General features: G+C 42.5%; 1 protein-coding gene across 1 annotated transcript; it reads right to left on the bottom strand.

Annotated features, from left to right (window-relative positions):
* Positions 1–518: 518 nt before the first annotated feature.
* Positions 519–7,946, bottom strand: LOC148884115 (uncharacterized). Its single transcript, XM_089020607.1, is given in 3 exon segments — positions 519–704; positions 707–2,013; positions 6,539–7,946. Coding segments are annotated over 3 exon segments (1,485 nt in total). The 5' UTR covers positions 6,666–7,946; the 3' UTR covers positions 519–653.
* Positions 7,947–14,310: the final 6,364 nt, after the last annotated feature.

The following is a 14,310-nucleotide window of genomic DNA, read 5'->3' as shown; positions in this document are numbered from 1 at the left end:
GTGAGGTTCAATTTGGATCGTTCATACAATAGCCTGCTCAGGCAAAACAGGTTAGGCAACTTTCGCAATGCTGATGAGGGTCGTTATGCTGATGAGGTGATACCGGGGGGAGTGGGTGTAATAGGCCAATCGTTAGTCAGGAATGTAGGAACAATCAGTGGGGCCACAGGGGGGGGTCCCGCGCCTCCCCCAACCTGAGAGTAGGGACCTATCATAGCTGTGTCCGGCGCCACCAGGTCTGGACATTAGGGATATATAAATGGGGCCGATACGACCAGTCAGACTTTAGTTCGCTGACGAAGCCTCTTGGATAGGAGGCGAAACGTCCGAAACCTTCACTTTTGTACAGATGACGGCTGAAGAAACCTTCTCATCAACAAACTGTGCAGGCAAAAGGTTTCTCACCGGTGTGGATTCTCACGTGCAGTTTTAAGTGATGCTTCCTTAAGAATCTTTGACCACATTCTTAACAGGCAAAATCTTTCTCAGTAGTGTGGATTCTTGTGTGGCTAATTAAATGGCCCTTCTGAGAGAATCCTTTGCCACAAACTGAACAGGAAAAGGGTTTCTCACCAGTGTGGATTATTGTGTGGCGAATTAAATGACCCTTCCTTGAGAATGTTTGACCACAATAAGAACAGGAAAAATGTTTCTCACCAGTGTGAGTTCTTGTGTGCGCTTTTAAGTGATTCATCCTTGAGAATGTTTGACCACAATCTGAACAGGCAAAATGTTTCTCATCAGTGTGGGTTCTTGCGTGGCGATTTAAATTGCCCTTCCTTGAGAATCCTTTGCGACAAACTGAACAGGAAAAAGGTTTCTCGCCAGTGTGGATTCTTGTGTGGCAAATTAAAGGGCCCTTATGAGAGAATCCTTTGCCACAAACTGAACAGGAAAAAGGTTTCTCACCAGTGTGGATTCTTGTATGGCAAATTAAAGAGCCCTTGTGAGAGAATCCTTTGCCACAAACTGAACAAGAAAAAGGTTTCTCACTAGTGTGGATTCTTGTGTGGCTAATTAAATGGCCCTTCCTTGAGAATGCTTTGTGACATACTGAACAGGAAAAGGGTGTCTCACCAGTGTGGATTCTTGTGTGGTGAATTAAGGTTTGCTTCTCAGAGAATCTTTGGCCACAATCAGAACAGGAAAAAGGTTTCTCACCAGTGTGGATTCTTGTGTGGCGAATTAACGGTTGCTTCTTAGAGAATCTTTGCCCACACACTAAGCAGGCAAACGGTTTCTCACCAGTGTGGATTCCTGTGTGGCTAATTAAATGGCCTTTCTGAGAGAATCCTTTGCCACAAACTGAGCAGACAAAATGTTTCTCACCAGTGTGGATTCTTGTGTGGCTAATTAAATGGCCCTTCCTTGAGAATGCTTTGTGACATACTGCACAGGAAAAAGGTTTCTCACCAGTGTGCGTTCTTGTGTGATTAATTAAGGTTTGCTTCTCAGCGAATCTTTGGCCACAATCTGAACAGGAAAACGGTTTCTCACCAGTGTGGGTTCTCTTGTGAACAATTGAGGTTTTCTTCAGAGAGAATCTTTGGCCACAAACGGAACATGAAAAGGGTTTTTCACCTGTGTGGATTCTTGTGTGGCGAATTAAGGTTTGCTTCTTGGAGAATTTTTTCCCACACACTAAGCAGGCAAAAGGTTTTTCACCGGTGTGGATTATTGTGTGGCTAATTAAATGGCCCTTCTGAGAGAATCCTTTGCCACAAACCGAGCAGGCAAAATGTTTCTCACCAAAGTGGGTTCTCGCATGCTTTTTCAAATGACTCTGATCAGTAAACGTTTTGTCACACAGAGAAGATTTGCAGGATTTGTTGTCAGTGTGACATGTCAGATCACCGCCAGACTCTACATCTTGATCATCATCATTTGATGATCTGTTGTTATTTTTGGTGCAAGGGTGCTCTGGCTCCTCTTCTGTTTTAATGTCGCGGGCTTCCTCTTGAAAATGAGAGGGCTCTGCATTCAGCTGCGCAGGACAAGCATCTTCGCTGATGTCTGCATGACACAAAAAGACAGACATACATGCAATTATGGTGAAAGTTACTCAGAGCTAAATGAGTTCAGATTCCAACACAAAATGTGACATGAACAGCATCACATTCGTGGTGGATTTCAAAAGACTTTGACGCGAAAAATTGCCTTGCCTGCAACGACCTGCTGGCCAGCTGCTTCCACCTCTCGCAGCCAATGTGTTTATGTTTCGATCATGAAGGAGGCACTGAGATAAGTGCTGCTTTTTCCAGACGTGCTACTTTTTTCGTGCAAACACAATCTCTTTGTCTGTCTCAGCTCACACACTTCTCTAGCAACACACACACTCACATACACAGCTTTTACCGCCCGCATGCGTTCTCAGCCGAAGGGCTTCACACCCGGATGCGTCTAGTGTGCAAGAACTTCTTGAATTAGAACATTTTGCAGAACACGAAGCATGTAAAGCTTTTTTCGTCCTTGTACGTCTGGATGTGCTGGTCCAAACTGTTCAAACAAGCCTAAGGTAAGCATGCAAACGTTTTTTTTTTTGCGTGTTTGAGTTCTTATGCGTCTTTTGGTCGAATTTCTTAGTTTACATGGTGCAGCCAGGGGGATTATGACAGGCGCTTGGAAATTAAATGTATTATTATTCTCTACTGCAGGCCCGGCCAACCCGCGGCTCCCGAGCTGCATGCGGCTCTTTGGCTGATTTCATGCGGCTCTTAAGGGGCCGACTCGTAAGGGGGGTCCACATGACGCTGCCATTCATCCTCTATGTACCGTAATTTCGTGACCATAGCGCGCGCTGCACATTTTGGAGAAAATTTAAGACTTTTTTTTAGGGCACCTAAGAATCGTGAAGACTTTTAAGTGCACCTGATAGTCGTGAAATTACGGTATCAAGGCGCCCATGTGACGTTAACACGCATGTGCGTGTGATGAAAATCAATCATTTATGTCGTAAACCAAGGGTGGCCAACCAATCAGAGACTCGACACAAGTTGTTTACGACGTAAACAATTAATTTGCGTCAAGTTCGCTCTCAAAATGGCAGGGAAAAAATGCACAGCAAAACGAAAATGTGAAGACGAACACAGGACGTTTTTAACAGTGGGAGAGTTTATATTTTTTTGTTGAGCGTAAGGGCAAGCCATTCTGCCTTATATGTCAGGCGTCATTGGCGCATTTCAAAGCGTCAAATCTTCAGCGCCACTTCAGCTCACTCCACGCGAACATCGACCAAGAATTCCCCAAAGGTACTGAACTTCGCAAGCACAAGTTGGTCACTTTAAAAACTCAGACTGAAAAGCAGATAATTTTTTTCCGAAAATGTACAACGCAACCAGAGACCGTAACGCTTGCATCTACAGTCTAAAAAGCCATACAACGAAGGGGAGTTTATTAAGAAATGCCTCAGTGACGCTGTTGAAATCTTGTCTCCTAAAAACGACAAACTAAAACAAATGGTAGCAGATGTCCAACTGTCCCGCCACACTGTTGAACACAGAATTTCAGACATTAGCACCGCTATTGAATCACAGCTGCACTCTGACCTTCAAGCATGTGAGTATTTTAGTGTCGCATTGGATGAAAGTTGTGACATACAAGACAAGCCTCAGTTGGCAATATTTGCAAGGTGTGTGACAAAGCATTGTGTGCTCAAAGAAGAACTCCTTGATATTGTGCCATTAAAAGACAGAACCCGTGGCATAGATGTGAAGGAAACAATGATGGCTGCATTTGCAAAAGCAAATCTGCCCATCCCAAAACTGACTGCAATAGCCATGGATGGAGCACCTGCCATGATCGGATCTGTGAACGGGCTTGTGGGGCTGTGCAAAGCTGACCAAACATTTCCTGATTTTTGGAATTTCCACTGCATCATCCACAGGGAGCAACTCGTGTCTAAATCATTGAATTTAGAGAATGTCATGAAGCCTGTGACGGAAATCGTCAAGTGTATCCGCACTCATGCGCTTCACCACAGACAATTCAAGAATCTCATCGCTGAGCTGGACCAAGGGCTTCCAGGTGACCTGCCGCTGCACTGCACTGTGAGGTGGCTGTCAAAAGGCAAAGTACTTTCTTGCTTTTTTGAGCTGTAGGATGCCGTGAAACTGGTCATGGATGAGAAAGACAAGGACTGTCCCGTGCTCTCAGACCACGAGTGGATTATGGATCTGGCTTTTTTTGGTCGACATGCTGTGTCACTTGGACAAACTGAACCTTACCCTGCAGGGTAAGTCAAAAATTCTGCCTGACTTGGTGCAAAGTGTGTTTGCGTTTGTCAACAAACTGAAGCCGTTCAGGGCGCTTAATTCAAAAGGGAGATTTAACACATTTTTCCACTCTGCTAAAAGCCAGCGGGCAAGTCACCAGCGACACCCTGGATAAGATTAATTTAAGAGTATTTAAAAGGTGATACTTATAATAAATCTGTCTGAGCAGAGGTCTGTGTGTGTGAGGGATGGGGCGATGGAGTGTTCATGTGTGCCCATGTTTATCAAAGTCAGCGTTATTGTCGAATATGCTCATATGCATGACATACAGCACAGATCAAATGACTGTGCTCTCGGACCCAGCGTGCAAGGCACTTATAATGACTTTAACAAACATAATAAACACAAAACTGCCAATTTGCCAGGAGAGAGAGGGGAGCCGCTACGTGTACACGCACCGCCATCTTGATGTGGCTCTTTGCAGTAACATAGTAAAAAATGTGGCTCTTAGCCTCTGACTGGTTGGCCACCCCTGCTCTACTGTGTGCGTTTACTGGTGCTTCAACAGGTTAATCTTGTGGGAGAATCTCTGCCTCTCGTGTGCATCTCCGTCTATGCTACTCCGCGCCACACACACACACACACACACACACACACACACACACACACACACACACACACACGCACAGACACACAAAAAAACGGAGGGTGACAGAGAGAGCGAGCATACCTGCCAGCCTATACGTTTTCCCCGTATTTTATACGTTTTTTTTCATCATTTTGAATTGTGTACGCCGTATAACAACTTGTATACGACAAAAATTTAAAAACAAAACGATTTTAATAAGACCGATCTTGTCTTACCCATTTTGGCTGCAATCCGGATTGTCTCGGTCACTGGTAGTAAACGACAACGCGTTCGTCAATTTTTAATTTGTCACGTGTCCGCGGTATAGCAGCAAGTTATCCTCGATCAGGCATTTATTTTCTGCGGTTATCGAGTCTCTGTCGATGAAGCATGATATGCGCATGCGCTTTACATTGTTTTCGTTTGATTTTGTATTTCCGTTTCCGTATTTGAAGTCCGGCATTTGTGTTGCAATAGAGGAATCAACAAGTTATAACGTAGAAGTAAGCATGGGAGAACCGGCAAGTAAGAAGAGAAAAACTCTCGGATCGGGTGGCCACCAAAAAGAATGGTCTCCAAGGTGAATGCAGCTAAGGTGAATGAAGCTAAATTGTGACAGTGTGTGCTACAGAGTAAAACCATCTTAAGAACAGATGAAGTCTGTGAAATCCTGCACTGCTGCATATTATAAGCAACACTAAATTTACCACATGTGGGGAGAGCACCAAGAAAAAAAATGAAATAATTGCTTGTAGTGTGTATTAAGTAAATAACATAATTTAAACACATTTGTTTTTATTCTATCTCTGTTTTTAGTCTTGCTATAAGTAAATAATTGTGTCGGGTTGTGTTTGTACGGTTTATTATCGCTTAATAAGGGGAATTGCAATCATTAATAGGGGGAGCAAAAGTAATAATCATATGTCCATTATTATTATTATATATTTTTTTATCGCTGCATACGGTCGATTATGAAAGCATAATGTGTGCATGCACGGTAAACTGCATTTCCGCTTGTGTTAGCGTTTTTTTATCATTTCAAATAATGTACGGCGTACTACAACTTTTATACGGGAATTGTAATCATTTAAGGGCAGCTATTAGCCAAGGTTGACATGTGTTGAGTGTGCGTGGGTAAATGTGTGTGAGGCAAAGACACGATTGGGGAAATTTCATGATTGATGTCACCTGCGAGCTGTTCATGTGATACCCGGAAATTGTGAAGCCTTTTTAAGAGCATGCGCAGAATAAAATGTTTGTCGAGTTCCCAGACCAATGATTGACACGGCTGTGCATCATTTTTCTCTCGTGAGTATTTTCAATCGCTACGAAAAGTTACCATTGTGATTTCTGTTAAAACGCTAGGACTGCTGCCAGAAGGACTAGCACAACAGGTATGTTTTTATCGCTGCGTACGGTCGATTATGAAAGCATAATGTGCGCATGCGCGGTAAACTGCTTTTTTAATAATTTCAAATAATGTACGGCGTAATACAACTTTTATATGGGAATTGTAATCATTTATTAGGGCAGCTATTAGCCAAGGTTGACAGGTATGAGAGAGCGAGAGAGAGAGAGAAAGCGCGAGAGAGACTGATTTGGCAGCGAATGCTCCATTTGGTCTGGTTTGGAAAAAAACAACACACGAAGTCTGTTCAAAAAGACTTGAAAACAAGCGAGACGGGCAGTAAGAGCCAACCTAATCCGTGAGGAACAATTCTTGGCTGCATCCTCAAAATGGCGTCCTGCAGTTGACGTTTTCCTTTGTGTCCATCTTTTTCTTCACAAAGGTCTTTCTCGTCTTTTGGTGTCCTCCTTGCATACATTGTTCACACGACAGTCTCTGTTCACAGACAATCTCTGCGGAGCGGTGCGTTGAGCCCGTGGGCCTCTTTGTTAGCGGCTAGCAAACTTGGCTAAACTAGACGAGGCCTAGAAAGTTCAACGTTCACCGAGACGACTTTAATCGGACACAAGCTTCAACGAAAGATGTTTTAGTGGTGGGCGCGAAGAATAGGCGTTTTGAGCACTTCGCCGACAAATTCAGGAGAATTTGGTCAACGGGTGTCGACCGCGTTGTGGTCAAGCTTTGACGTCGGATGCCCTTCCTGACTCTGCATCCGTGCGACCTTGCGTGAAGTCAGCAATTGTGAATACTCTGCATACCGGAAATCTGTCCACAGTGAACGCCGTTCAACACCTTCGACATAAAAGCGATCTAAACCGTCAGCGATTTTGATTTAAAATAATGTTTAAAATTCAGGCAACGACGCGTTCACTCGGACACAATGAGAACGGTCTCTGAATAGCACGAAGGAGAAAAGACAGGAAAGAAAGTTAACATAAACGCTCAATAAAAAAATGACAAATTTACATCATGAAAAAAACGTTTCCCCGCAACTAGACCAGGTCAAAGGCACACAAAACCACCTCAGGTATCGAACAATGGATCTGATGTTAGATTTCAAAATAAAACCATATAAATCTTTTCCTTTCGGCATTTCCCTTCAAGGTGTCGCCACAGCGAATCAGTTTCCTCCATCAGAGGTTTGATTGGCATGTTTGTTTTGGCCAGGCTTTTACGTCGGATGCCCTTCCTGACACAAAATGCGGCCCTTGTTTGGAAATTTGAATCGGTTAATGGATGTTGGGATGCATGTTTCGTTTCTCTTTGAATGTTGTGTTGACTTATTCCCACTTATTTGGATGAAATAGCCGCTTTGGTTTGTTGAGTAAATGTGATTTTGTTTTGTTCCAATGCAGTTATTTCATTTTGAACGTTCTTCACTCAAATGTGACTTTTACATTCAGTTTATTGATTTTGCATCAGCGTACATGAAAATGTATGCCATTATTTATAACCCTGAAAAGCAGACATAGAAACAATGACATGTACTACCATGAGATGAAGTAGAATTTTTGTTCACAGCATTTACAAACTTGCAAAGTACAAATTGAACGTTAAAATATGTTCAAAATTGTTCAAAATAATCTTTGAGGGGACAGAGAAATGATATGAAAATAATGTTTCGATTGAATCTATGAAGCTCGAGTTTGAGTCTCACAAAATTGTTGCTTGCATTTGGATTCAATAAACAAACTTTCTTCCAAGGAATAAAAGTTATTTGTGTTTTATCCAGAAACAAGGTTTTTGAAAGCAGATGTCATTCTACATCTGTATAACAGCGGGCGAACCTCATGGGATGCTTTCTATACAAAGAAGACAATAACGGAAATGATGTCATCAAGTGCTGGACTGCCCACGTTTTTATGGAGGTAATGAACCGAAAAGTAAGTGAATTCGGAGCATTTATGTTGTTTGTCCTGTGCAAGGAGAGGCCCAGCGATGTTCTTGAGATTAGGATGTGGTGAACTTTGCACCAGTAGTTGCTTTGGAGCTGCTCAACACTACTGTTCTTTGCCTTAACCCCAAACAACCGCCTCACTTGACTGGTGTAAAAAAGGACATCCTGATCTGATGATTTGCAGCAGTTTGAAGGCTTAAGTGATTGATATAGTTGGAAAAAAAGCCAATCATTGTGGACTGTGAGTGACTGATGGATTCCAGCTCAACACCCTAAAGGCCCCAGACACTGCAAAGCAATGATCCCGACTGTTTTCAACATGGAGAGAACTCGCATCCGCATCATTTGTGTTTTGATGTCATGTCGCGGACGGCTGCCTTGAAACAATATCCTCAGTACGTCACCTTGCCTTTCCTCGAAAACGCAGCTTTTATTTGATTTTGCTCACGTGAACCTCTTTTTTTTCCAATGCAATTTTGTTGTTCAATCCAAATAGTCATAGCATTACGGGGAAGGTAAAGGTAGCAACAAGTGAGAAAAAAAACAAGATTGAGATCATGACTGCACTACTTATATTTGTTTGTTCCTCCTTTGCTCATTCCCCAATCATGTCGTGTTGGGTGTTCGGTGTGTGCCGGGTGGGAAATACGTGTTCGTTTGTCACCCCTCTTTTTTTAATGTGTGTCCACGTACATGCACCATGTCCCACTCATCTTCACCTCTGCATATACACAAGAATCCACTCTCACTGGATGCTTGGATGCGGTGTTAAGTGGATCTGCATTTTTGAAAACCAAGGTTGTAGATGTTACATTGTATCCTCATTTTGTGTAATGCTGTAACACTGAGCTGAGTTTTATTTTGTTATGCTTAGAATATCTTGGTTTCTATCCTTTCACCCCACCCCAACTCCATCCCTTTTCAATTGCTGCTGTGGACTGCAAATTTCCCCATTGTGGGACGAATAAAGGGATTCTGATTCTGATCTGGCAACCCAGCCACAACGCAACATCACGTGACTTGACAGCGATTAAAAGCCAGTTTATGTAAATGTGTCGGAAAGACTTCTCGTACGACGATGAGCGCAGCGGCTGCTCTATGTGCTCCGGCAAATAAATATCCTACTTGTATGATCTAAACAAGAGGACCATCTCGACTCTTTATTCTCCCAAATGCATCGCGAAAGCGCTGAAGATCTCAACACCACCGAATCCATCTTTTTACACTGTATAGCCGTTGGTTTGTTTTTCGGCCTCTTGAGTTGTGTTATTGAAAGTACTTGAATATGAGCATTAGCAGGACCTTTTTTTTCTGATCATTGAGCGACTGAGAGGAATCAGTGGGCCGGAGAGGAAGAGAGTGAAATCACACCGCACGGTGGCTGAATTCAGTTACCAGGAAGTGTTGGAAGAGAGTGAGGAAAAGTGTAGTTACAGTTCCAAGAGTGAGATTTCTTTGCTCCTGCCTCTTCCTTGCAGGGTGTTGCAGCACTAGACAGCCTTTTTAATTGATTTGCTATTGTGGGCCTCCTGCTGTGCGACTGTATGATTAGTTTGTGCATGGCTTATCTTGGGAAGACAGCGCTCTGTCTCCCGTGGAACACGTCTATTTTCGGCTCTGTGAGACGTTAATGCTTCCGGTTCATGAACATGAAAAAAAAGACATTCTGTTCTCTTTCTGGAAAATTTTGTGCGTGGCATCCAGAGCCTTGGAGTCAAAGATGCATTAAACAAAGCTAAGAACAGTTTACGTGATTACGGAAGGGTTCATACCTTTTGGGTTCTTTGGCACTTTTCCTCATTGCTGTACTGTAGAATTGTCTTGTACATACTGTATTTTTTTCTCCAAAGAAGGTGACCTTTTTTGCAATGTCATGACGCTTTTTTGAGAATTGTAAATTGTACAGAACTTGCAATTGTCGTCTTTGTTCTTTCTGTTGGCATTCCATATAAAAACTTTGATTTTTTTTTTCCCCATGACACAATTTTCTCATCAGATTCAGAGAAATCTTAAAACTGTAAATACATATTATTGTGTTGAAATATGAATGCCAATTCAACAATGTACTTTGAGTTGGTCAAGGGCTTCAATGGTGAAGGACCCAAGTTTCCTATTTTTAGTCGTTCTAATTTTTAATTTGTTGAAAAAGCCCCCCCTCCCCAGTCCTTTTTTTTATATATGAATTTGCTGTTCTTCCCCACCTTGGATTCGTGTTAGATTTGTTTCACATGAAATATCACTTTTTATTCCCTCCCCGCCTAAAGGGAACTCCAGTTCGCACCCCCTTTTTTATGTCAAATAAAAGATTTTGCCACCTTAAAAAATGGAGGTAAATATTGTACTCAAGAAAGAAAGAAATTCAAGAAATGTTCTTTTATTATTGATAATGGGCAGTTTGTCAGTAAATAGTTTGTCCCTGCCAAAGAGAACATCGATAGGCTTTGAGAATAATTTTTGAGAATATGTTCAGATAATAATAATAATAATAATAATAATAATAGTAACAATAACATTAATAATTCATTTAATTTATAAGCGCCGTTCAAAACTCAAGGTCACTTTACGGTCACAGGATACGTTTTTTTGTGGGGGAGCAGCGGTAGCCACACGCACCAGCGTTCACTCAACCCCGGAAGTAACTCAAATAGATAGCTAAGAGATAATTATATAGCTAGCTAGCTCGATAGTTAGCTTGGCAAGAAATTACTACCCACTTCCAATTGCATAAAAAATGTGAAACGTTGGAAAGAAGAGACAGGCAGGTCAAGGATAAGACAAATGAAAACAATAGACATGGTCCGCAGATGAACTGCTAAATTGTGCTTTTAAATAAAGTGTCCTTCAGACTTTTGAAAGGTGCTTAAAAATAATATGTATTATTATTATTTAGTATTATTATTGGTGTATCGAGTGGAAGAAAGGTTGATAAAGAGACTTGGTGGTGGAATGGGGATGTTCAGGAGTGTATACAGAGAAAGAGGTTAGCAAAGAAGAAGTGGGACTCTGAGAGGACGGACGAGAGTAGACAGCAGTACAAGGAGATGCAGCACACTGTTAAAGTAAAGGTGGCAAAGGCCAAACAAGAGGCCTATGATGACTTGTATGCTAGGGTGGACAGCAAGGAAGGCGAGACTTATCTTTACAGGCTGGCGAGACAGAGAGACAAAGATGGTAAGGACCTGCAGCAGGTTAAGGTGATTAAAGATCGAGATGGCAATGTATTAACAGGTGCGAGTAGTGTGATGTCAAGATGGAAAGAGTACTTTGAAGAATTGATGAATGAAAAAAATGAGAAGGAACAACGAGTAGAAGACGTGACTGTTGTGGACCAAGACATAGCAAACATTAGCAAGGATGAAGTGAGGAGTGCGCTAAAGCGCATGGATGGGGGGAAAGGCACTCGTGTCTGATTTACCAATCGAGGTATGGAAGTGTCTAGGAGAGGTGGCGGTGGTGTTCCTGACTGGGCTGTTCAACAAGATCTTCGATGGTGAGCAGATGCCTGAAGAATGGAGACAGAGAGTACTGGTGCCCATTTTAAGAAGGGAGATGTGCACAGTTGTTGTAATGACAGAGGAATAAAGTTGATGAGCCATAAAACGATACTATGGGAAAGAGTAGTTGAAACGAGACCAAGAGCAGAAGCGAACATTTGCGAGCAGCAGTATGCCAAAAAGAAAAAGAGGCAGATGCAGTGTTTGCTTTAAGAATGCCGATAGAGAAGTACAAAGAAGGTCAGAAGGAATTGCATTCTGTCTTTGTAGATCTGGAGAAAGCATATGACAGGGTGCCCAGAGAACAGCTGTGGTATTACATGAGGAAGTCTGGAGTGACAGAAAAGTATGTAAGAGTGGTGCAAAACATGTACCATGACTGTAAGACAGTTGTTAGGTGTGCTGTCGGTGTGACGGAGGAATTCAAGGTGGAGGTAGGATTCCATCAGGGGTCAGCTCTGAGACCCTTCTTATTCGCTATGGTGATGGACAGGATGACCGATGATGTTAGACAAGAATCTCTTTGGACCATGATGTTTGCAGATGACATTGTGATCTAGCAAGAGTAGGCAACAGGTGGGGGAGAAACTAGAGAGGTGGAGGTATGCCCTGGAAAGGAGAGGAATGGAGATCAGTCGCAGCAAGACGGAATATATGTTTGTGAATGAGAGGGATCAAAGTGCAAGAGTGATGCCACAGGGAGAAGAGATAAAGAAGGTGGAGGATTTTAAGTACTTGGGGTCAACTGTCCGGAGCAGGGGTGGGCAAACTTTTTGACTCGCGGGCCGCAATGGGTTCTAAAATTTGACAGAGGTGCCGGGCCAGGAGCATTTGGAGGGAGTGTTTGGGCTGGAAATACTAAACCTAAAGAATTAAAGGACAACCGACGCCTCTGAACAAGTTATGTCCATAATTTATAAAATCACTTCAAATGACTTCGACTGGGCGTATTTTACAAAGATTTCCCAGCATATAGCTATAGTTTACATTTTAATACTTGCGCTGAATATTCATGAAGTCTTGTTTTCGAGTTGATGACGATCCCCATGTGACGTCACGTTTGGACCGCCCCTGACTGAGAAAGCGACACACAATGCATTTTGCGGTACTTTGTTTGGGCTGAAAACTTCGTGGTGATGGCAAAATTAGAAGGAACACACATAATGTGATGGTGAATCGTTGTGTGTTGCACCAAGACTACTATTTGATACTAGTTGACACAAATTCCCAGCAGACAAATCAACCCATTTCCAACGGAGCTTGGGCGCCATCTTCTGCATTTTCTGGGTGCTACATTGCTGTCATTGACGGCTCGAATTGACATGGGAGGACTCCTTGGATCAATTGCAAACATTTATGCTTTCCTCTTCAGAACTATTCGAATCATATTCATAACTGGATGAGTAACAAGAAAGCATCTTCTCCGAATCTGAAGCCATTGTTTTGATTCTCGAGCAAGGCAAGACATCTTGGCGTGACGTCACGAACAAGGGGGTGGGACCTTCTGAAACTGGCCATTTCCGGATTCATTTTGAAGTCATTTTTATTGGTGTTTTTCATTTGAAAAATATCAGCCTGCGTGTTTTGGGTATTTTAGATGCTATAAAACGTTTTTCTGATGTCAGTAGGAAACAAAAAAAATGGTGCCGGTTGTCCTTTAAACATAGTGTGTATAAACCTCATAGCACAGTAAGAACACTACAACCCAATTTATTAACTGTCTTTCAAATGTGAAACATATCCCTGATCAATTAATAAATTTGTCTCAAGGAAAATCCAAGATATGGCATTTACAGACTATTTCGCAGATACTGGGAGGAGGAAATGGAAACAGATTAAAATAACATATGCACTGTGATTTATCAAGATTGCGTCGGTTTTTAATAAGTTTTAATCGACGGTGCAAAGTTAAGAAATCAACATTTATTGAAAAATTGAATCACTTTCAACATTCAAAACATATTATTCCACAACGAAATATTCAAGCTCAATAATACCTACTTGTGTTAAACTCTGCTAAATCATGGATTGATTGTCCTGACCGCGCGCTCTACAAACTCGCCACGGCCGCCCTCGCCTTCACGCGCAAACAGTACTCGTGTACCGTCGCCAAGCACACAGACATAGGCTACCTGCAGTTGAAATTTGCATACTCGGCACGGCAGCCAATCAGAAGTCTGCTTCTTTCTTCTGGACTTTCGCAAGCGTTATAAGGTCATTTGCATATCATTTTCCAAAATAGATGCACAGAACCTCAGCCCAGAAAAAAGATTCAAAAGAAGCTAAAATGTGTGACGCTAAAAAACGTAAATTTGTATCAAACCGTGACTGTAAAGTGTACGTGAGATTTATGAAAGGGGCTTAGTGGCTTGTAGCTAGCAATGCAAACATTGCATTGTGCCTAACCCTAACCCTAACCCTAGAGTTAGGGTTAGGGGTAGGGGTTAGGGTTAGGGTCAGGGTCAGGGTCAGGGTTAGGGTCAGGGTTAGGGTCAGGGTCAGGGTTAGGGTTAGGGTTAGGGTCAGGGTTAGGGTTAGGGTTTAGGGTTAGGGTTAGGGTTTAGGGGTTAGGGGTTAGGGTTAGGGGTTAGGGTTAGGGGTTAGGGTTAGGGTTAGGGTTAGGGTTAGGGGTTAGGGTTAGGGTTAGTTAGTTAGTTAGAGGGTTAGGGTTA

Source organism: Hippocampus bargibanti, linkage group LG18, assembly GCF_051943395.1.
Source record: "Hippocampus bargibanti isolate YZ-2025 linkage group LG18, ASM5194339v1, whole genome shotgun sequence".
NCBI classification, from domain to species: domain Eukaryota; kingdom Metazoa; phylum Chordata; class Actinopteri; order Syngnathiformes; family Syngnathidae; genus Hippocampus; species Hippocampus bargibanti.
This window is presented reverse-complemented; position numbering and strand designations above follow the sequence as displayed.